Source organism: Panthera leo, chromosome B2, assembly GCF_018350215.1.
Source record: "Panthera leo isolate Ple1 chromosome B2, P.leo_Ple1_pat1.1, whole genome shotgun sequence".
NCBI lineage: Eukaryota > Metazoa > Chordata > Mammalia > Carnivora > Felidae > Panthera > Panthera leo.
In genome coordinates, this window is record NC_056683.1 from 44,535,821 (window position 1) to 44,560,575 (window position 24,755).

The window sequence follows — 24,755 nt, forward strand, 5'->3', positions numbered from 1 at the left end:
ACAAAACAAAACAATAAAACACTACTTGCTATCTCTAGCATATGCTTGTTTACCCATTGCTGGTACATTTTTGTTCAGGGACAAGTTGTTGCCCATTTTTATATGGATAAATACCATTTATCCTTCATTAAGGACCTAGTGAAATGTACCTCCTGTGCAAGCCGTCCCTTGATCCCCAGTTGCAAAGATTCTTTCCTTCTTCTAAATTCCTACAGTCCTTTGTTCGTACCCCCTTTACAACCTCTTGTACAGACATATCTATTTGTGAGCATTTCTCACATTTATATGTCCCTGCTCCACTTTGGGAAGACCTTTGTGAGTGTAATCCCTGTCTCATCCATGGTTGTCTCTCTTCAAGATGGAATAGACACAGACCACCCTTCAAACGGTAGACTTTCATTCAAATTCGTTGAAGAAAATATATTATCTTCTTTCTTGTATTGTAGCCTAACCTCCCCAACTAGCCTTCTAATTCATACATAGAGAGAAGTGCTTCATTGTGTCCTCCCAGAATTTGCCTCTGATCCGGGTATAAAGATGGTGTTTCATAAATATGCATTGCCTTCGTGAATTGGCATCGTCCTGGGAAGGGGAGCGAGAAATGTCCAGAAGATCTGGGCTATTTCAGTTTTTCCTTCACTCTTTGCTCAGCTCTGCCCAAATCCAAAGCTTCAAGATAACTGGAGTAATCTCTGAGGAAACTTTTTAAAGACCTTCAAGCCCTGAAGCCCATGTCATTTGGCTCACCTCATCACCCACTGAACATAAACCTAAGGCGACAGCTCACTCAGCTTCCACTGGTTTCCTAAAACGGACTTCTAATTTCTTGTTTTGTTTGGTAATGCATTCAGTACACCTACCTGTTGGCAGTTTTCAACATGTATTTCAATATAACCACTATGTGCTCCTCCCTGCTCTCACACCTCTAGACTTCCCTTTTCTGAAAGCTGATGTTGGCAAAAGAAACGAAAGAAGGCAGGAAAGAAAATCATTTACTCAAGCAGCTCCCCTACTTGGGATTTCAGTGCATCTCCCTAAATCTCAATAAAATCAGAGAATTGCAGAGCTCAGCTAGATGAACCTCAGGGGTGAACTGATGCTGAAATATCAACTTGCATGTCTGAATTTTCTGCAATTAGGATGTTCTCACTGTGTGCAGTTAAGCCTAGTGGGGTATACTGTTACCACCTGTTGATGACCCTGCAAACACTAGCTCTGCTAGTGGAATACATGGATGAAGAGCTAGGGTTCCCTCTCCATGGCTTGTTGGGTGCCGGGGTGCAGGCCTGGAGCTCTCCTCCCAGCACCCTGATGTGCTTACTTGCTCTCTCGCAGAAACTGAGGCTCTGGGTGAGGTTGTTGAGATGACAGTCACAGCTCTGGAGGGCTCCAGCCGTGTGAAGGTAGCATTTCTGGGGATCAAGGCATGAGGGAGGGAACCAGGAATAGCCGTCCTCACAGGAACACTGCAGGACCCCATTCTGGTGCCCACAGTCTGCACAGAAAACAGAGCTTGGTCTCGCGGGGTCTGATTTATCAATTGACTAGCGTTGAGTTCTCATCCTTGTTTCTGACTTAGAATCTGAACCCAGTGTTTCCCACCAAAAGCCAGAAGGATAAAATTAGGATGGCAATGTGTTTAAGGTAAGGAAACGTCCAACTCAATAGATTCTGAGGCTGATATCAAATGCTTGGCAAACATAAAATCAAGGGGCTGGGTCTAGCATCTAAAGGAAGGATGAATGCCCAGTAGATAGCCCTTGGAATGGCAAAGAGAAGCAAAAGAGGGTATATAAACCTGATAGTTATTTAAGAGTTCTAGAAGGTATTTCTCCATCCACTACTTCATTGCAGGCTACTCTTATCTACCTAACACCGTTTTTGGTAGGCCCCTTAAGCAAGATGGCAAACACCGAGAGACATTTTTGAGAGTCATGAGGAAAAATTCCATCAGCCAATTCTGTAGTCTCGGTTCCAATAACTGACCTAAAATGCCCCATCAAAAGGCATTCCTTTATAATAGACAAAAAACTGGAACAAAGTCACCAGACATCTTTGTGAAAACATGCATGATGATATGCAGTGAATGATTCTTTAATTTTGCCATGTGTCAGAACCACCTGGAGGGTCTCATCCCAAAGTTTCTGATTCAGTAAGTCTGGGATGGGGCCAAGGATTTGCATTTCTATTAAGTCCCCTGATAATGCTGCTGCTGCTAATCTGGGCACCATACTTTGACAACTACTGCTTTAGACAAATAGTTTAACATCTCTGAACCCCAGCATTGTGGTCATTAGTGCTGTTTGTCAATTAGTTCTTGCTCTTTTCCAGGCACATAGTAAGATTACATATCTTGCCCCCACCCCCTCCCCTTCCCCGAGGCTGAATGGAACCATGAAACCAGTTTTGGCCACTAAATTGTGAGCAGAACTAATGTGTGTCACTTCTGAGGTGGAGAATTCAACTGCCAATGTGAAACCCTCTATGTTTCCATTTCTTTTTGGCTCAAACTGGGTACATTTGAGGTAGTTTCTGATTGATTAGTCTGGATTCCCAAGTGACACAAACACAACCATGCTGCCAAACTGCAGTAGAGATATAGCGTGAAGAAGAAAGAACGCATGTATTCTTTCAAGCCATAGATATGGTGGGGGTGGTTGTCTCCATAGCATAACCTAACCTATCCTGACTGATACACCCACCTTCCCCATTTCTACTCCCAGTTCCCAGGGGGGAGATTTACATGTGGTGGCCTTTGCTCTGATAATCTTCATTGGTTCATGTAACCATAACAATGGAGTGTTCAAAAGCTTCAGAAAATTCTTCAAGTGTCTCTTCTCCTTGGAATCTCTGTAGGCCACCTGAAGCAGCAGCTCATATTCCTGGACTGAGCCTAAAGAGAGGAAGAGAGTCAGGAGTCTCCTCTTTCAGCCTGAGAGACAAATATTGTCAAGGAAACCACCATGAAGCAACCATCACATGTAGTCTGGGGGGTCACAGGCTAGGCCACAAAGCTTGTTACTGACATCTGCTCGTCCAGACATTAAGTGCAAATGAGCGTCCAGAGCAAACACTTGCAGACAGTCCCACATGTGAGTGATATATGTCTATCCCCCCACCTCTGCTCAGGCAGCTGCTCCCACTCTCCCTGACCCACCCTGGCCTCCCCCTGCTGACTTTACACAGTTCCTCAGGACACGTCCAAGGTCACGTTTCAGGGATCAAGACCCAAGGGAGAAGATGGGAGAAAATCCGAGTCGCTCTTCCTTCTTACTCTCCCAGCTCTGGGCTCCTTGAAGTATCTCTGGCATAAAACCCCCAGTCTCACACTTAGCAAAGAGCCCTTTTTTCTCCTGGGAAGAGGTTCCAGCAATTAGCCAAGTTTGAGTACCTTATGTGATGTGCAAAAGCCAAACGAAACCAGACCCTACTCAAGTCTGATCAATGCCTTATCACTGCGGAGCACCTTTTGTTTCCCTAAGGAGAGGCCGTTAAGTGTTCTGGGCTCAGAGAGAATATGAGTCCTGTGAGTATTCTCTCACCCAGAACTCATTTAGGCACGTTCACGTGAAAGTTAGTGCTCGATTTCATGGGGTTTCAATATCCTCCAAAGTTCATCTATGGATCCCAGATTGAGAATGTGAAGGACCTTAGAGAAAAAGGGGGAAAAGGTGAACATCCTTTTATCCTGGGTCTCCTTTGATTTCCACTGGCAGTGAAATCTCTTAGAAGTCTTAGATTTCTCGAGACATCCATGCTTTTTGCAGGGACAGATGAGCTGGGAGCTTCTATGAGACTGTCCCATTTCTTAGGGACCCGATGGGGATGTCCAAGCAAAAAGGAAATTTGTAGAGAAAAAAATCAGCAGATCAACCCCTAGACTTTTCAGAAGGCAGGAAGCTGGCTGAGGCTAACATGTTCCAGAACGTTTATAAGAGCTTCCTATCTGCCATAACTTCCACCATCTCACTCCATAAAGCCTCAGCCCTGCCTCTTTCTCTCCCCTCCCTTTGTAGGCTGGAGCCTCTGCCCCAGGTTTGGGAGCCACACCAAGTAGAGAGAGCTAAGGGGACTCCTGTTCCCACTGCCCAAGCAGGTAAGAGGTGGGGGAATGGTCAGTGTCAGAGGTTAATGGCACTGGTTCTGGAGCCAGGTTGACTGGGTTTTAATCATTCCATTTGCCCCCTAGCTCTGTTTTTAATTTCACTATCTGTAAAATAAAGATCACCACTGTTCCTAAATGAGAGGGTCAATGTGAGGATTTAATTCGTCTAATGCACTTAAAATAGTGCCTGGCATCTAGTAACAGCTCAATAAATACTAGCTGTATTTTTACTCCGAGGGAAAATGTATTCATGGCATTCCAAATTGAATTTTTATTTCACTTTCTGAAGAATCATAGCCAGCCTTGCATGGTGGTAAGTTCAATGACACCATTAGAACGCTGTTTTATGACAGACCACTGCACGGGGGAAAGGCTTTTGTGTACTGACCCAGGAACCGAACAACCATCTGTGGACATCATTATTTCCAAGAAATATATTTGGTGCTTGAAACATCAGAATGACAAATTAAATTTCAGAACACAACCCATTTCTCAATTGAGAGTTGTACCCACTAATGACTTTGTTAGGATTGAGATAAGGAAGGAAAGGGGGAGCTATTTGTCAGGTATGGTGCAGGATGCTATGCCTTCGTATGTTATTTAACCTTCACAAATGTTTTGCTAGTAGGGATTGCTGTTATTCTCATTTCACAGATTTAGGGTCATACCACCAGTCACAAGCACTACTGAGGTTTGAACCCTGGTCCCTTGGCACCAGTGTCTATCACACCACACTCTACAGGAGTCTCACCTGGATGCTTTTTCTTATTCACAGTGAGTCCTCTTTTTGTTTTCATGCCTTCATTTCTCTATTTAAGAGGGGAACAAAAGAATAATTACAACATGGCCTTGTAATGATGTACTTCATAAGGCGCTATTGGAACTCCCAGAACAATTGAAATTATGGATCTAAAAATCCAAGCCAGGGATGGTGGAGAGGTGTCCAGAGAAGACCTCACTGAGGCAACTTTTGAGCACAACCCTGAAGGAGGTGAGGAACTGAGAATCCCTGGAAAAGAACTTTCCAGGCAGAGGGAACAGTACATGCAATATCCTTGGGATGAGAACATGCCTGGCATGGGAGGACAGAATGAGGAGGCCAGAGTAGCTCAGTGGAATGGGTAAGGGGAGAGGGGCAGGAAGTGAGATCAGAGAGTATCTCCAAGGAGACAGGCTGTGTAGATCTTTATAGGCTATAGCAATGGTTTAGCTTTTACTTCAGTGAGATAGGAACCCACCGGAGAGTTCTGAACAGAGGTGAGAGTGCTCTACTTTACCTTTTAGAAGGTTCAATCCCGCAGCCATGTTAGGAACAGACAAGCACAAAAGCAATGAGAGCATCTCAAGAGTTAGTGCAATAACACAGGTGAGAGATACTGAAGGTGTGGATTGAGGTGGTAGCCATAGAGGTAATGAGAAATGTTTGAATTCTGGGTGTGTTATAAAGATAAAGCAAAACAAAACAAGAGCCGATGGTTTAGATATGGATTCTGAGGAGAGCCAAGCACGAAAATAAATTTTCTTCCCAGGCATCTAGAGGGACAATGGCACCACTTGCTGAAATGAGAAAGGAGAAGCAGGCTTGGCAAGGAAAAACTCAAGAATTTAATTTTGGACTCATTAACTTAAGGGGCCTATTGGACACCCAACTGGAAATAGCAAGTAGGTAGTAGATACATGGGGTTAGAGTTCAGGGGAAAAGGCTGAGAGGTAGATGTAAATTGGGGAGCCATCCGAGAACATTAAAACCATGATCCTAGATGAAAGCATCAAGAAAGTGAGCGTAGAGAGGGAAGAGAGTCCAAGGATTGCCCATGCCAATCTGTATGCCTTTTCTTGGTCAAAGAAACCATAGGAAGGAATGTGCTGAGCTAGCGGAGATCTCCAAGATGGTTCAGTCTGAGTTCCTTATTTTGTAGTTCGATCATCTAAGCTCCAGGAGATGAAACTGTTTGTCCAAGGCTACACAGCTCATGTTGGTAATGTTGAGACAAGAACCCAGGACTTCTAATTCCAAGTCTACTAACTTATATAGCTCCAGTTGCTGAGGGAGTGATAGGTTCTCAAAGTGCAGAGGGAGAGAAGAGTGGCGATAAGGAGGAAAAATGGGGCATGTGCCAACTCACCCCCAGGAAGCCTTCCCAGCCATCGGTGAGTGTGAAGAAAGAGATGAGCCAGAGCATGTGGAATTTCATCTTCAGCTGGTCTCCCTCCTTACCGTGGACTCAACATGGACAACCAGGGTCACGGTCTGTGGCCAGACGATTGATGTACCATGCAAGGCTGCAAAGCTGATGCAAAAAAAACAAAAAACAAAAAAAACAAAAACAAAAACAAAAAAAACCCAAAAAACCAAACAACAAAAAACCACCACCAACAACAAAAACAAAAACAAAAAAACAAGTCGTTCAAACCAAAATTTAAAAATGCACACAGTGGTTGGGCCTAAATGAGCAGATCAGAAGCCCTGAGTGTTTGATGATTTTTCCATTTCACGTGTGTAGCCTGAGATACCATTACTTTTGCTCCAGTAGCAGAAGGTATTAAGTCTCTGTCTTTCCAAACTTCCCAGAAAATTGCTCAAGAGCACTCAAATTTGCCTAAACACAGGCTATTTTATTTTATTTATTTAAAAAAAAATTTTTTTTTACATTTATTTTTGAGAAACAGAGTGAGACAAAGCGTGAACGGGGGAGGGGCAGAGAGAGTAGAAGACACAGAATCTGAAGCAGGCTTCAGGCTCTGAGCAAGCTGTCAGCACAGAGCCTGATGCGGGGCTCGAACCCACGAACTGTGAGATCATGACCTGAGCCGAAGTCGGACGCTCAACCGATTGAGCCACCCAGGCGCCCCAACACAGGCTATTTTAAAATTATGACTTGCTTGGGGCGCCTGGGTGGCTCAGTCGGTTAAATGGCCGACTTCGGCTCAGGTCATGATCTCGCGGTCCTTGAGTTCAAGCCCCGCGTTGGGCTCTGTGCTGACAGCTCAGAGCCTGGAGCCTGTTTCAGATTCTGTGTCTCCCTCTCTCTGACCCTCCCCCGTTCATGCTCTGTCTCTGTCTCAAAAATAAATAAACGTTAAAAAAAAAAATTTTTTTTTTAATTATGACTTGCTTAACTTTGTGACTAAATGCATTCAACATCCAGCCTTTTTATATTTCACGCTTTCCCTTTTATCAGTAAAAGCAAGCATTAAAATAACCAATGATCCTTAGAAGCGTTAATATATATGGAATATGGGGCGCCTGGGTGGCGCAGTCGGTTAAGCCTCCGACTTCAGCCAGGTCACGATCTCACGGTCCGTGAGTTTGAGCCCCGCGTCGGGCTCTGGGCTGATGGCTCGGAGCCTGGAGCCTGTTTCCGATTCTGTGTCTCCCTCTCTCTCTGCCCCTCCCCCCCGTTCATGCTCTATCTCTCTCTGTCCCAAAAATAAATAAAAAAAAAAAAAAAAAATATATATATATATATATATATATATGGAATATATATTGGAATATATATGGAATAATATGGAATCAGTGTTTAAGCATAAAAGTAATAATGAAGCGATGCAGCAAATTTCTTTCTTTATAGTTGACATAATTATCAACAAATTATCCTCAAGTTTATGGTTATGTCAGAAGAATTGAGACAAAATTCAGCACATGGTCAGGGTCACAAAATTTATCATTTATACCCGGGTTATTTGGTTTCAACAACAAAAAATCACCGTAAGTTAGAATTGTTCTGTCCAATATAGTAGCCACTGGATACATGTGGCAGTCTGAATTTTAATTTTAATTGCAATAAAATGAAATGAAAAATGCAACACCTCAGTCACTCCAGCCACATTTCAGGCATTCGATAACCACATGTAGCTGGCGGCTACCAGTGTTAGGCAGTGTAGACACAGGACATTTCTGTCATTGCCAAAAGTTTTATTAGGCACAGAATAGTATTCAGCCTTAAAATAAAAGGAAATCCTGTCCCATGATACAATATGGGTAAACCTCAAGAGCATCATATTAAGAAAAAGAAGCCGATTGCAAAAAGGCAAATCCTGTATGATTCCACTTGTATAAAGTATCTAAAGTAGTCAAGCCCATAGAAATGGAAAGTAGAATGGCAGTTGCCAAGGGCTTGGGGGAGGGGGAAATGGGGACTTGCTATTTCATGGGTCTAAGTTTCAGTTTTGCCACATGAGAAAGTTCCAGAGATCTGATGTATAACAATGTGAATATACTTAATTAACACTACTGAGACCACACACTTAAAAATGGTTAAGATGGCACATTTTACTGTACGTGGGGTTTTTCCCACAATGTTTGAAAAGTGGTAATGGACAGCATCGACAGAAATGAAGGAGTGCAATGGGCTCGCAACATTCTTTCACATCGCCATAGGAAATGACGAAAAAATAGGATTGCTAGCCTCGATAACCCACCATTAGAATAAGTGTGCTTGACCAGCAGTACAGAAAACGCAGAGTTGGACCCTGCCTTCCAGCTCTTACCTGGTTTCCTGGGTGTACCTTAACCCTCACACAAGTCCTGACATCCCTGACAGGCGCCCACACTTGGCCCTCTGGTCTGCAAGAAGAGAAAAAAGGCATTAGGGACAGGATAAAGACTACCACAGGCGTGGCCTATGTGTCAGCAGCGATCCTTTCCAGGGCTTTCTAGGGAAGTAAGAAAAATAAGCAATGAACCACATACAACTTTTGTGTTTACCTTCTCCCCTTAGGTGAATTTCGGTCCTCTCCCGTCGCTACCTTCCCACTTGCCAAAACTCCTTCGAAATCTACTGATGTTAACTTTCTCTGAGCAGCAGCCTATGCTCCAGATTGTTCTTATAGATTCTTGCTTCTCAAAATGTATCTTCTTCGGGTCCTATTCCTTCTGGCCTGCTCTGTGCGTTCTCAAAGTGATGGATATTTACGCTTAGGGCAGTGTTTTTCAAACATTTTGACCAGGCTTGATAAAAAGAAATATATTTTATAACATGTGCATGTATAGACACACATATAATAAAATGTAGGAGTATGTATGTATAAATAACAGAATAGTTAAATAACAGAACAATTCTGTGAAACGGAACTTAATAATTTCTGAGACGTGCCCTTGGACATTTCTATTTGTTTTTTTGTGTGTGTGGTTGCTGTTGTTTTTATTCAAATTCCAGTTAGTTAACATACAGTGTAATATTAGTTTCAGGTGTACAAAATAGTGATTTCACACTTCATACATCACCTGGCACTCATCACAGCAAGTACCCTCCTTAGTCTCCATTGTCCATTTAACCCATCCTCCCACCTACCTCCTCTCTGGTTAACCATCAGCTTGTTCTCTTTAGTTAAAAGTCTCTTGGTTTGTCTCTCTCTCTCTCTCCGTCTTTTTCCCTTTTCTCATTTGTTTTGTTTCTTAAATTCCCCATTTGTGGAAAGCTATTTGTCTTTCTCTGACTGACATATTTCAATTTAGTGTAATACTCTCCAACTCTACCCATGTCATTACAAATGGCAAGATTTCATTCTTTTTTATGGCTGAGTAATATTACACACACACACACACACACACACACACCACATCTTTATCCTTTCATCAGTTGGTTATTTCCATATCTTGGCTATTGTAGATAATGCTGCTATAAACATCAGGGTGCATGTATCCCTTTGTATTCTTCAGGGAAATACCTAGCAGTAAAATTTTTGGATAGTGAAGTAGTTCTAGTTTGAATTTTTTGAGGAATCTCCATACTGTTGTCCAGAGTGGCTGCACCAGTTTGCATTCTTACCAACAGTTCAAGAGGACTCCCTTTTCTCCACATCCTCGTCAACACCTGTTGTTTCTTGTGTTGTTGATTTAGCCATTTTGACAGATGTGAGGTGATATCTCATTGTAATTTTTATTTGTGTTTCCCTAATGATGAGTGATGTTGAGCATCTTTTCATGTATGTGTTGGCCACCTGAATGTCTTCTTTGGAAAATGTCTATTCATGTCTTCTGTCCATTTTTTAATTGGATTATTCATTTCCTGAGTGTTGAGTTTGTTGTTTTGCAGATTTTGGATACTAACCCTGTATTAGATACGTCACTTGCAAATATCTTCTCTAATACCATAGGTTACCTTTTAGTTTTGTTGATTATTTCCTTCACTATGCAGAAACTTTTTATCTTGATCAAGTCCCAATAGTTCCAATACCTTCTTGGAGTGCAGCCACATTGCAGAGGAAGCCTGTGCTCTTTCCAACCCCATTTTCACTTTTTCTCCACCTCCAGGGAAAACATTTTAGTGTCAGTTCCTGAGCACTGTTTGGACCACGGTCTGTAGTGGTGAAGATTTCAAAGAGGGAAACAGTCTCTGTGCATGTAAGGTGTGATCTATCCTGTCCTTGTGCCAGGGTCTGTGTCCCAGTGGGAGGCTTGCCCTCATATGGCTCTTTCTCTCAATTCTCCCTCTCAATCTCTCTCTGAAAAATCTTCTTTCTCACCTATGTTGTCCAGACTGGAGGCTGCAAACCCAACCCAATAAGGCCTAGATGACAGCCTGGGCATCGTAAGGAAACTCTTTCTCATACTTTTGGCCTCTTTATCCACTCTTCCTCCCATGTGGAGGGTGTATTCCAGGCTGGCTCCTCGGACTTGCTAGAAATGGTAAACTGTCACTTACAGTCAGGATTTCAGAACAGTGATTCCCAGTCACCGCTCTGTAGGCCAATCATGAATAGCTAGACTATAAAACAAGATGGGGAAAGAAGAAGAGGATGAGAAAAGAAAACACTGGGAAGCTCATTAGAAAATACAAGTGTCTGCATCCCACCCTAAGTGCACTAAATCTCAAACAGGCTAGGCCCAGCCATGTGCATTATTAAAGTTACCAAAAGATGCTGGCCTCCAGGCAGGTTTGAGAGTTATTATTCTAGACTGGTTCTGGGATAGGAAAAAGGAGTTCTGCCCTAAGGCCAACCCCGTGATTTCAATTCTAATTTGGGGTTTGGGACCAAAGCTCAAACTAATCAAAATGTTTTCTTTGCTTCCTTGGTGTAAACACCTCCTCCTTAGATAGAGTTGGAAGACTGGATTTCAGGTAAATAATGGCTAATGTTTCAGGGTTAAGTATGTGCCATACAACATTTGGGACACGATTCATTGTCCAGAATTATTCGTTGTTTTTCTGAAATTCAAATTTAACTGGTCATCTTCTATTTGCCAACTAGTCACAGGTGGGAAAATTGTACCTCAAGGCACGTGGATCAAAACAAGCACTGTAGTTGAATTGTCCAGGGTTCAGTTACCAGCTTTGATATTATCAAGTAGATGCCCTCTGACATTTTCTCGGGTTTCCCGTACCTCAGTTTACTAACCCATAACATGGAGGAAATGGTATATAATTCAGAAGCTCTTAGGAGAGTTGAATGCATTATGGCATACAAAGTAACCAAAACATACCTGGCGGGTGATAAGCCTCAATTATGTTAGTGGTTAAAATGAACATTACTAATATTTCAATTTCAGCACCAGTTTTTACAGTTACTTGTTGAATTGTGTCAGAATTTGACTTCGATTGTGAACCAAATTAACTTACCAAATAAAGATGCTCCCAGGTCGGTGGCCCCCGCTATGTAAATAGAAGGATGGATTTCAGCCTCAAGGTAATACAGTTTCATAGTAACTGAATTATCTGACTCAAAGGAGAGTCATCAACAGTGTAGATGTCAAGAAATACTCTGTGTGTGTGTGTGTGTGTGTGTGTGTGTGTGTGTGTGTGTAGGGTATGGTAATCTTAAATCCCACTTAACATCGCCTTTACTGGAGGCAACCTTCGTGGTATTCTCAGGACTTCCTTTCCAAACTGAAAGGGTCCTGATTATTAAAAATTCTCTAAATCCGTGTGCCTTAGCCACAAACAAGGAGCTGTTGTTGTCATCAGAGTATATGTGTTTACATCACTTGCTTTTGGCAGCTGGGGGCCAATGATGCCTGAGCCACAGCTGTGTTGGCACTGGCTGCAGAGGGAAGGCTTGGCCATGGCAAGACTCTCGTCACTTCCTTGAATTCATTTAAGTGAATTCATTCCTGATAATCCCTGTCCTTCAGTTTGCAGAGAACAATCATTAAGATTTGCTGTTACGCCTGTGGAGAAGGCTGTCCATTGTCTCTCCATTCTTCCAGTTATGTATTTATGGGCTCCAAATATTATTTATTTATGTCAACAGCTGTCACCTTATCAACAGCGGTCCTTAGTTGGAACTGCTCACACCTACACTTCCCAGAATTTTTAGCAACATTCTAATCTTAGGCACAGTTGACCCGTTGGGCTGCTTTCTTGGCACCAATATTTATGGGATTGTTTCTTCCTCCATAAATAGAAGAAATCCTAGTAGAGTTGTCTCCCTCCTCTCTGTCTTGGGCTCACATGGGCACGTGTATACAGCACACACACACACACACACACACACACACACACACACATGCTGATGCAAAGAGCAGATCTCCAGCTAGGATCTGAAAGAAATCATGACTCAAATAGAAGTGCTTGTTTTACAGGCAGAGGACCTATACAACCTTGGTTTTATTTCATGTCTTATTTTATAACTCTTTGGTAACATTTTCATTGGATCTGTCTTTGTGTAGGAATCCTTGGGCCTTTTGCCTTTGAGAAAAGTTTCTTTGCGCTCCTTTAAGTAGGCAGATATAGTAGAAAAGGTGAAAAGATAGGTGGGGACAGAGAAGGCAACCCATTCACATCTGGAAAAATGCTGGGAGGTCTGGTGAACCTTATGAGCTAGACAAACTCCTGGAAGAACTACAATTTAAAGTTATTTAAAATCTTGGGGGGCCTGGGTGGCTTAGTCATTTGACTTCGACTCAGGTCATGATCTCACGGCTTATGAGTTCGAGCCCCGTGGCGGGCTCTGTGCTGACAGCTCGGAGCCTGGAGCCTATTTCAGATTCTGTGTCTCCCCCTCTCTCTACCCCTCCCCTGCTTGCACTCTGTCTATCTCTCTCTCAAAAATAAGTAAACATTAATAAAATTTTTTTCTAATTTAAAGTTATTTAAAATCTCAGTCAGTATCTGCATAAATATGTGTGCGCGGTAAATTTTAAGCCCGTATTTCACATTTTAGCAGGTTTCTTAGCATGCTTCTGTTGTATAAACATAGTGGAAAAGACCTAGATTAATTAGAATCCAACCCCAGGTTTGTCTCTTATCTGTCAGAACTTGTGAAAGTTAAAAAACAAAACAAAACAAAACCTTGCTGGACTCAGTTTCCTCCTCTATAAAATAACCAATAGAATAAGGTGAGTTCCAATCCATTCACATTCAGATTCTATTGTTATATGCCCATTTCCCAAGTTCTATTTGCATATTATTTATTTATTGTTCTTTTCCTTAGTGTGTGTCAGTCATCAAATAGAACCTGGGAAAGATTAAAAAAAAAAAAATTTACTGGGCTTTATACCTGTTTTCTCCTCAAACTGGTTATTCTAATTCTGGAACATCTTTGGAAATGGGCTGAAAACCTACTAAGAATGATGCCCTTGGGTTGAGAATAGAGGTGTGATTTTTAAGAATCTTAAAACTTTAAGCCTGGAAGAGATCAAAGGAATGAATGACTTAGCTCAGTCATTCCTTCCCCAGGACACTTTACCAATCTGCTAAACTCTAATTTGAGAGCTTCCAATTTCCCAGGCACCGTGCCAAGCACTGGAGGTTCACAGCACAGTCAGGCGGGCTGTTCATACACCCTAACTCTACCCATTAAGAGAAACTCCAAAAGCAGCGATCCAGACCCACTTTTGAGAAGAACTTCTGGGTTGCTGGGGTCTCTGTTTCCTATTTAAACTCTCCAACGTTGCATTGAAGGGATCTCCCTTCAGAGTCCAGCTTGTGACCCTACCTCCTCCACTGATCCTTTTTGTTCCAAAAATTAACATACGTTTTACAAGTCTGTGTGTCCTTTGCCACTCATGGGAACTTCAGTTGCAGGGGATTACTCCTAATGCTGGTGCTATCAGCCTAGCACGGCTGTGTGTTCCCCACGAACAAAGATTCTGGGCTTTTTTAAGTCATTCCATCTGTGCTTTGTGTCTTAGTTACAGGATGAACTGTTGTTCTGAGCTCATCACCCAATATGGATGTTCTAATACAGTTCATTTCCTACAGACAAGTCCAACTCAATCCCTTTGTAAGAGCCTGACTGCCAGCCTCAGGGGTTGGCTCTATTCCAACGCCTTGTAACTGAAGCTTTTCTCCTGTCACTCATGGTTCGGTAGAGTCAACATTACCACCAAGCCCTTAAAGGATGATCAATGGCATTCCAGAGAAGGTGCCAAGCTGTTTCTTCCAGCCAAGCCTTCAGCTCAGCAATGGGGACCCAGCCTTCCTGGAATCCCCAGATGGGGTTTATCTCCACTCTTCATCACATGACTCCATGGGTAAAACCCATGAGAGGAATTTGAACTTCCTCTCATATTGTTCCTTTGAAAAAGTATTTGCATAGCACTTGAGGGAGGTGATGGTTACATAAGAAGAAGAAATAAGAATAATTCTTTCTAGTTTACAGAATACTTTCATATGGATTGATCTAGTTATCTTGGCAATCTTGTAAATAAAGTGGGAATTATTTCCATTTCACACTTGCAGAAAATGAAAAGGGCAGGCCTGAATCCTACATAAAGACTTATCTTTATGTTTTTATGTCTTTATGTCTTTATGTTTATTCTTTAAAGAGATTTTTATTCTTTAAAAAGAATTTATCAACTATTTCTCTAAATTTCTCTCCCCAAAACAATCTAACCTTCCTCTTGGACTTTGAGCCAATGCATTTTGTTGCTTGGGAGATGATTTTAAGAAAATCCTGATTGTTAATTTGATCTCCATCTGACTTCCTTACGAATAAGGTTTCTTTGTTCAAGAAAAAGAAGAGTACACATTTCAAAGCAATCCTTCTAACAAATATGAGTGTCTTCAGTGTCAACGGATGAAAACACACTTTATCAGGCCTACTGGAAAGAACCAGAGAACAGGCTTTGTGGCAACTTCTTATTGAAAGTTCAGATTAAAGACGTAACAAGCTCTTCCTGGGTATCTTTTTAAATAACACAAATATCCAACTTCCATTCAATGCTTAGAGCCACAGAGTGATAAATCTTAATTATATCAAATACACCAAAAAACAATCATTCTTTGTTTCCCTATGCCTAGTAACAGTATTTTCATCATAATTTCCCAATGAGTAAAAGCAAGTTTTTCAATCATATTCCCCAAGTGATTCTTCTAGAAATAGAACCAGTTTCCTGGCATTCCCCCTACCTTGCAAATATTATGGCAGTTGATATTCCAAAACCTTCCAGGCTCCACTCTATGTTCAGATAAAGACGCATTATGGTGGCAAATTCGTTATTTGGACTCTTACCATCTGCCCTCAAATGTTCCTTCTGTGAAACTTCTTGCGTATCCTTAATTCCAAGCAAATCGGGATTTTTCCAGGTTAGAGTGAAGTCCTGCCTCTATGCACTTTGACTTCTGATCCGCATGGCCAACGTGCCCTCCTCGTTTGTACCCCTGTCCACACCCCAGTGAGGTGTGGAAATGCCAGTTTCATCACCCTGTCCCCAGCATCTTTTTTAGTGTTTGCCAAATCGATAAGCAAAATTTTTTTCTAATTGCTTTAATTTCCATGTCCTTGATTATCACTAAGAATAAGCATTGTTTTTCAGATGTTTATTAGCCATTTGTATTTTTTTTTTCCTGGCTTGACTTTTTAAGTCATTGTTCTAAGTTTTTCTATTGAAATGTTTACTTTTTCTTAAGAACTGCTTCTTTGGAGCTTTTATGTAACATGGATATTGGCTTTTTTTCACTTCTGTTATAAATCTGTGTCCATTTGTCTTTGGTCTTTTAACTTTTTATGTTCTGCACAAGAGCTCAAAATGTTCATGAAATCACATCTGTCGATCTTTCCCATTTTGTATTTTAAACTAGGAGTCAGCCTCAAAAAAAATGTTTTATAAAATGATTATAAAAATATTCTATGTTTCCTTCTAAACTTTCATTTTAAAATACATTTAAACTTTTAATCCTTCTGGACTTACTTTAGGTTTTGGTATGAAATAGGTGTTTACTTTCATTTCCCCCCGCAAATGAACAACCAGTTATCCCAACTATGTTTCTTAACTGAACCATTCTTTTTCAAGACACCTTGATAATTCTTTGACAGTTTTCTTTTTTTTCTTTTTTTTTTTTTTAACATTTATTTATTTTTGAGACAGAGAGAGACAGAGCATGAACGGGGGAGAGTCAGAGAGAGGGAGACACAGAATCGGAAACAGGCTCCAGGCTCTGAGCTGTCAGCACAGAGCCCGACGCGGGGCTCGAACTCACGGACTGCGAGATCATGACCTGAGCTGAAGTCGGCCGCTTAACCGACTGAGCCACCCAGGCGCCCCTCTTTGACAGTTTTAAAAGCCACCTTGTCACATAGTGAAATTCTGATTTATGTATCTGTGAATTGTACCACTGTGTCGTTTTTTTTGTTTTGTTTTGTTTTTTTGCCATTTACTTGTTTAATTGGTATCTTGATCAACGATACAGTAGAGTGTTATATGCCTAAGAATTATATCGTTAAGTTTCTTATGGGAAACTATTAGCCAGATTCGCTAAGAGATTAAGTATACAAAAGTCTTCAAACAAAATTAGGCTAAACTACAAACACAAGTGTGCAAGGTTTTCATAGAAAATATAATCTCCTTAAGACAAGGTCTCTTTACCCAAAACTTCGCAGGTGTGAACCTGTTCCATTGTGACCAGTTATCCTAATACCACAAATTTACAGTAAATGGGTGCTTATCCCTAAACAATAAAGGAACTTATATGATCAGGGTTTTTTTTTTTATTTAATCTTAGTATAAAAAAGCAAATAAGGAAATTATCTTAGACTTTATTTAACGTCTTAATTTTAAAAGACTTTATTTAAAACAAAACAAAAAAACTAGAGTTTCCAAGGTGTGTGGGCCTCAGAGATTAAAAACTGACATTTACAATGAGGACCCAGAGACACCATCGGGGCCTGAGAACCCTCATCAACGAGATTTCACTACAGTTTCACAATTTGAGGGCTACATACCTCACTGCTATTCTCCTCTTTACTTGTTATTTATTCAACTGCCTACTCGCAGGGAATTTACTCCAACCTTATGAAGTTCCAGGCACTGTCACACTGATTCTTACGGAATTTCATTCTCAACATCTCAGAGCCCAGGTTTCCACCTGCCATTGAACAGGACCCCCTGAGATTATCTTTGGCTTTGAGGGGAGAGGGGTGGTAAGAGGGCCTCCCTTCCCCACGGGTTTTGTGTACCCTTCAGCAAAGCTAGAATCAGCCGTGCATGTGACAGACTATGTTTCAGGCCATGATACTATAGACCTTTTCCACTATCCCTCCAAGTTTCTAGGTGTTTTTCATAACTATTAAGAACAGGTGTCTATCTATCCTTGAACTGTAGAGACCCTGACATCCTGTGAGCACTTCCCTGCTCAAACACAACTAGAACTCCCCGATGTGTTTGGGAACAGGTTCCCCTTTTCTGTAGCTATGGGTTTTTCCTGCCAAAGAGCTTGAGGAAGAAAACAAGGCAGAATATTGTTGAAGTGGTAAATACATGTTTAGATTGGCTGGACTATGGTTTCCTAAGCGGCGTTAAGCAAAACTGAGAATTCAGTGACATTGTACCCAGGATTCCACTTCTCCACTGTCTGAGTTCTTCACCCTTTATGGCACACCCCTCCCGCTGGTAATGCCCTTCGATACTCAGTACCCTCTGGCTGCTTCCGGTTTACTGTTGCTCCCAACCAAAGTGCTAAATCGGTCACTTATAGACCCTAGTTTAAATGAATGTGTTCGTTTATTTTTTTAGGAGAATATTTACATTCCTTTAATTGTGGAATGAATGAATGACATCAGAGGGCATGTGGATGCAAAAATCTGGTGTTCCCCTTACCCTCAGCACAGCAAGAGACAAAGTCTGTAATGGGAACACTACCCCTACTTTAAAAAATAAATAGGGGTGCCTGGGTGGTTCAACCGGTTAAGTGCAGACTCTGGTTCGGCTCAGGTCAGGTGAGGTTCAGGTTTGTGAGATTGAGCCCCACGAGATACATGAGATCCAATTCCGCATTGGGCTCTGGGCTGACAGCATGGAGCCTGCTTGAGATTCTCTCTGTCCCTCTCTCTCTTTCTCTCTGCCCTTGCCTGCTCATGCTCTCTCTCAAATATAAATAAATAAAAATAAACTTTAAAAAAATTATAGAAATTGACTGCCATTTTAGAGGGGCAGGGCATGTACACCGGTGAGGCATGTCAACAACAGTTCCCATCAGTTTGTGGCTGTGTACAAAACAGAAGTGTTTGCAAGTCAACCTGGTAAATCTCAACATGCACGTGCTCTGATTTTAAGTCCTAATGCTTATTGCCACCATTCAGCAAATTTAGTAATCAGAGCACGAAAAGCTTAAATAATGTGCTCAAGGTTATAACCCTTGCTAGTATTACTAAGTGTAGCCATTTTGTAAGATTGCTCTTAATTTTGATTATGGTTGTATAAGTAGCAGTGGTCTGTTACAGAAAAAGAAAAAAATAAACAAAAGGCTGTGCAAATATTCTAATAAATTATAGAATATATGCTTATCTATTTTTATTATTTTTCCTATCTGTAATTTCGCACCAATGTGTGTTATTATCAAGATTAGTTTAACAGGTGTCGGCACGGAAAAGCCACAGGTATCGTTTATCTATATCTCTTCCACCTTGATCTTCTTGCTGTACTTTCTCCAGTGACTTCCCATATCTAGGATATCAGGCTCACATAAATGAATTTTTCGTTTCAAAAAAAGGAAAAGGAAAAGAAAAATTACCAATTTTCAAGGCCCATCAGTCAGAAAATAGAGAGTTATCACTTTATATATATTAGTGGGAAGGAGCAGGGAAATGATTGTAAGGGTCAATGTTTGGATTTTTTCTCAGTTCAGGGAAGGAGCTAAATTGCAAAGTACTTTCCAGATTTATACTGGTTCATGCAAAGCTTATATGAATTCATTCTAAAGTGAAAATAAATTTAATCTTCTCGAGCATATTTGTATTTTAAGAGATTGCTAAAGCTAATATATTACTAACCAGTGGAAGTTGTGAGACTGATATTTGTAAGTTTCCTTGGTGGCACCTTCTTTATTCCAGCCAATCTACCTCCCAGGCACACCTGAAGAAGAGGGTACCCCTTATTCTGTGTTATAATCGATAGGGAGACGTGTGTGCTTTGAGTCAGCAAACCTGGAGTCTGCGAATCAGCAAATCCCCTCAATTTATATAGTCACCAAGAGGATGAACTCTCTGCTCGTCTCTGCTTGTTGCTTTTTCCATCCTCTGTTCCTTTATTTAGCCTTCTTTGGGAAATGGGATGTTGAAATCAGAGTTTTCCCCGGGGAAAGGGATCTCAACTCAACAGGTAGTACTGGGTGATAGCAATACACAGTCTAAGGAATCAAATCTCAGCTATTGGGCTTACCTGGTGATTCCTCTCTTCACATCACAGCCTTAGGGAGCCCCTCCTCCAGTGTACCTGTGGTTCAATCACTTCTTAATGCTGTTTGGAAAGACATCGCTAATATCTGACCAGCAGCTCACAGGCATTCATGCAGGTCCACTGATTCATAAGCAACTCCTGGTGCATGTTGCTGCCCTTGTAGGCAGACAAGCCCAGGACACACCCCCTTCAAGAAGGAAAAGAGAAATACTTTTATGCTGCCTCTCCCTCCCACTTGGAGTCAATACCAGGCCTGGTAAGAGGAAGGAGATCTGAGCCCAAGACCTAACGATTCTTGCAGCAGACAGATTTCTGAAACCACAAAAGGAAAGTGGGGGGAAAAAAATGCTCTAGGGGAACGCGGAACACTTCTGTCCTAGATCAGTTTGCTATCAAATGCCACTCTGTCGAGCTTTCATGTCCAGCCTCAGGACACCCGCGGGTCATACCCCATAAAGCGGAAGGAATGCGGCCCTTCATGTATAATTCCAATGGCGGGGGAGGTGGGCAATTCCAGTGGAGTGAAGATAAGGGTCAATATTATTTTTCCTTTTCTGACTTCTTTCCCAGACAAAGGAACCTCAGACTTACCCGTGGGATAATATGGAATGGGGGCTGGCAAAAGAGAACAACAGCGTACATGCTGAGGGTGGAATGCTCTTTGGCCTTAGAAAACCTAGAATGGAATCATTTTAACTTTTTAATAAATGCTTCTTTGCTTTCTAAGGACCCATCTGATTTGAAAATTACCGTACACACGTACACACACACACACACACACATATTTTTTTAAGTGTTTCTTTATTAATTTTTGAGAGAAAGACAGCACAAGCAGGGGAGGGGCAGAGAGAGAGGGAGAGAGAGAAAATCCCTAGCAGGTTCAGCACTCTCAGCACAGAGTCTGAGGTGGGGCTCGAACTCACAAACTGCGAGATCATAACCTGAGCTGAAATCGCGTGTCAGACGTTTAACTGACTGAGCCACCCAGGTGCCCCTAACACCCTTATATTCTGCAAATGACTTGAGGTGGCTCACCCTGTCAATGCATTTAAAAACATTATATTGGACTAGAAATAAGGAAACGTGAACTATAAAAGTTCTATGTACACTACACAAATGATAGAAAGGGAAGCTATAAAGTAGAGTGTTAATGAAGAAAAAGAATGCAAATAGAAACCTATGAGGTATCTACACTATTTTATAAATTTGAAGCTTAACTTTAGGAGAAGAGCTTCCTAGCATTCAAGAAAAGGGGAAGTCAATCAGGTACATTATTCTTAGAAGAGAAAACATTCATCTTCTTCAGAAGGAGAAAATGGTCTTCAGAGCACTGGATTCTAATAGAAATATCTCTTTTAGAGTGAACAATTCTCCGAATAAAATTGGAGCTCATAATTTCATGCTGAAGACCTTTGGTGTCAAGAAGGCCTAAACACAATGTGACCTTCTTGTTTCCAATACCAATTGAGCCACTTGGTCTATAGCATAATTTTTCATGATCAGGTCTAAGTCTGGTCCAGTGGAGAAGTTATCAAGAGAACAAAGACAACTTGACAACCCCTAACTGTTCAAAGGCATCAGCCATCCATCCCTCCTTTGTCGGCCACCAGCCTGGGCAAAATAGAGCTGATCTCATAATCTAATCAAGTCAATGTCACTCTCTGCTGTGCCCTTTCTGCAGGGTTTTGCGCATTTTCCAGATCCACCAATTGCAAATGGAGACCAAATTTCCTTTCAGTACAGAAGGTCGAGGGCTTCCAGAAGGTCCTCACTCAGTTGATCTGATGTCTGAAGTTCTAGGATTAAATGCCATCTTTTCAGTTCAGTGCTATTTGTTTCCTATTGTCTGTGTTAAAATGCAAGTGCATGTAGGAGCACAGAAGTCACTGACACCGTAGTGGGAATGTGTTTATAAAATGGTACTAATAGTCTATTAACTACTTAGGGAGGAAAGTGGCCGTGGAATTGGAAGGGGGTCAGGCGAAGGAGTAAGACAGACAAAATGGCCAATCACTCTGGAGCTTAATGGGGGAGGGCTTGAAGCTCAGATAGAAGGTCTGTTAGTGACCTCCAGCTCATCATGTTGCAAAGCCCAGCAACTTCCTAGGGGCTGGCATGTGGCCCTTGGAACCAAAGGGATCCCTATAGTTTCTTCTTAGACCGAAAACACTTTAGCAGATAGTAGAAAATTAGGCACCCAATAGACATCAATAATTCCTTGAGTAGATTGGTTTTGGAGAAAATCTGAATCCAAACAAATGAATATATTTAATTGTTAATTCCGCATTTAATGGAAGGAGATCATAGTATGCCCAATATTTAGGTTGTTTCACAAATAGGGTGTGCTTTTGAATTACTGATGGGTGACTCACCAGTAAGCCACTTACTCAACCCTCCTAGTTTCCTCCTAACCATCTACTAACACATGCGAGGCTGAATTCGATACTTCCTGGTTAGGTTACAGGGCTCCGGAGTCCCTCCGGAGGACAGAAAGCAAAAGAGAGTAACACGGGTTTTTGCACAGTGTGGAGCATGGTGACATATCATTCTTCTGAGCCCAAGGAGAGCTGGTCTTCTGGGAAGGCAGAGTTGAGGGAGGCTTGCTCCCCCGGTACAACGGCAACTCTCCTTTGGCTGCAAAATCGCACACACTCCCCTGTGAAGCAGGTACAAGGTGTCCACCTGAGCATCCACAGGCAGCTAAACGAATGTGTTTTGGTCCCTCTGGTATATTTTACATCGTCTGCTCATCTGGACCACAGAACTTCCTTGACTAAACCAGCCCCCAGCCCCAGCATCCTATAGATAGATGCCCAAGAGAACAAGGAGGAAGACCAGGGGGCCGAGGAAGCACTTTGAACCCTGTCAAATCATCTCTCTGTTTGCGTTGGTTTCCTGGGCAGTCTGATGGCTTGCTTTCCCGGTAAAAGAGTAGAGTCACAGCAATAAATAGCAACAACCCTGAGGCCCCGGAGAAAGGACGAAGCGAACAGAATCTCGTTATTGGAACTAGTTTTCTAAATCTTATCACACCTTATCACCAGGTGTGAGGCACTATCTGAATGTGGTCAGCAGGTGAGCTGGAGAGGATCCTGGAGGGCAGTGTTTATCCTTCAAAGGTGCTAGGAGGTCTCTGCCCTTGGTCTTAGAGAAGCTCTAATCCAGGGGCTGTAAACACAGTTGGTCGCCTTGAATGATATGGTGACTCGAGGGTGTGATAGTCCCTGAGCTGTTTCGGGTGGCTTTATTCCACACTGTGAAATGATTAAATGCAATAAGAAATATTTCAAGTATAATTAAAAAAAAAAAAAAAAAAAACACAAACCTGAAAGGAACAGTAAAGAGAAGAGTTGAGTGTAAAATGTACATTATAGTGAGAAGGTTTTCCTAACTAACAAAGATTTTATCAAAACTGATACAGTCTTTTAACACTCAACACCAGGGCTTAAAAAATAAAGAGAGATGGGAATTATTAAATTATTTGAGGATAAAGCTTAGTCAAAGGGGCTTATGAGAAACTGTTTGGGGGTGGTATTTAATCATTGTAATGCTACTTAGCCTGAATATAAGGTATACTCAAATAAACAAACGGAGAGCTCACAAAACTGTAGGAAATCTTTTCCCATCCATATCACAGACAAGTGTAGCAATCTATACACATGAACACTGGCCTGGGCAGAAAATCAGAGAAGAGATCAACAGTCAAGCACGTAGTAACAGCCCCCATTTACTAAGCACTTACTATGTTCCAAGTAGTGTTCTGAGCAGTTTCCAAGTGCTTTTATACTCCCAGCAACCCTCGAGGCAGTTCCCACCATCATTCCCCTTTTATGGGTGAGGAAATGGAGGGACAGAGCAGGTAAGTAAATGATGGGCCTGCCTTCAAAGTCTGTGTTCCTCTTTTTTGTTGTTGTGAATTTTTTAAGCTTAGTTATTCATTTTGAGAGACACAGAGTGCATGGGGGAGAGGCAGACAAAGAATGGGAGAGAAAACCCCAAGCAGGCAATGCACTGTCAGTGTAGAGCCTGATACGGGGCTCGAATTCACGCAACATGAGATCATGACCTCAGCAGAGATCAAGAGTTGAGCGCTTAACCGACTGAGCCACCAAGGCACCCTGTGAGAAAAGGCAGGTGAAAAATACAAACAGAAGTGTCCAACCTTTCCAAAATAACCAAAGAAAAGACCAAGGCAACATTATGGTCTTAGGCACTAATGAGACCTAGCATTCTTATCAGCTGAACCTTTCATAGTAAAATGAAGGACCACCAAAGCCCCCGGAGAGAATCCACGTTTCCATTTCATTCAGCGAGTACACTTCACATGTCCCTAAATTCAAAGCCCTGGACAAACTTAGCAAGGCCAAGCAGAATTCCCCCATTGCCTGTCATCAGTTCAGAGCTTACAGGGTTTGAATGCCAGAGGTAACACTGACTACGAAAATCATGAACTTTGCTTTTTTTCCCTCTGCCTGTCTTTAAAATGAGAATTACACAACATCAAGCAGCCTTCTCTCTAGACTCAAGGGACCCTCCCGGTGTGGCGGGGACAGTGCAGCCACAGGCAACAGAGCCCATCCACTTACACTCAACCTGATGTGGAAAAATCCATCCGCGGGTCGGGGCAGCCTCAGTGGAAATGCTCAATCTGATGCAGTTTACAAGAATCCTGCTTTGACCATGCAGGTTCTAGAACACCAGACCTTTAACAGGAACGTGCATTTCTCCACTAGCCTATAGCGCCAGACAAAAGTAACACAAACAAGGCTCCCAAACGACAGTCAGGAGTCTGCTGGATTAGAGGCTAAAACCCAACAGACTGTCACTCCGTCTCCCAAGGGAGAGATCCTGTGGGTGAGAAGCTCTCCCAGAACAAAATAAATCTGATTCTGTCCCTGGGCATTTTTTCTTTGTCATTGTGGCTGTACTCAACTTCCTCATGAGGACAAACATCTGAAGAGGCGGCCTGAGATGAAGACATTCTATTTTTTGCGGAAGTATGGTTTCTGTTTAGCAAACTGCCAGTTGACCCCAGGGTTTCGGAATGTCCTTTAAGCAAAGGGAGACATCTAGTGGCCAAGATTTGCA

At 42.0% G+C, this 24,755-nt stretch overlaps 1 protein-coding gene across 4 annotated transcripts in view; it reads right to left on the minus strand.

Moving 5' to 3' along the window:
* ADGRF1 (adhesion G protein-coupled receptor F1) overlaps positions 1-24,545 on the minus strand; it is a 46,152-nt gene extending 21,607 nt beyond the window's left edge. For 3 of the 4 annotated variants that reach the window (XM_042938994.1, XM_042938992.1, XM_042938995.1), the window contains exons 1-6: positions 24,254-24,545; positions 8,600-8,675; positions 6,232-6,396; positions 4,857-4,914; positions 2,744-2,893; positions 1,322-1,495 (exon numbers count right to left, since the gene is read on the minus strand). In XM_042938994.1, coding sequence (XP_042794928.1) covers positions 1,322-1,495; positions 2,744-2,893; positions 4,857-4,914; positions 6,232-6,300 — 451 coding nt within the window. In that variant the 5' untranslated portion in view covers positions 6,301-6,396; positions 8,600-8,675; positions 24,254-24,545. Of the gene's footprint in view, positions 1-1,321; positions 1,496-2,743; positions 2,894-4,856; positions 4,915-6,231; positions 6,397-8,599; positions 8,676-19,649; positions 20,448-24,253 lie in introns of those variants that run through there. The other variant, XM_042938993.1, reaches the window with a different exon arrangement.
* Between the last annotated feature and the right edge of the window lie 210 nt (positions 24,546-24,755).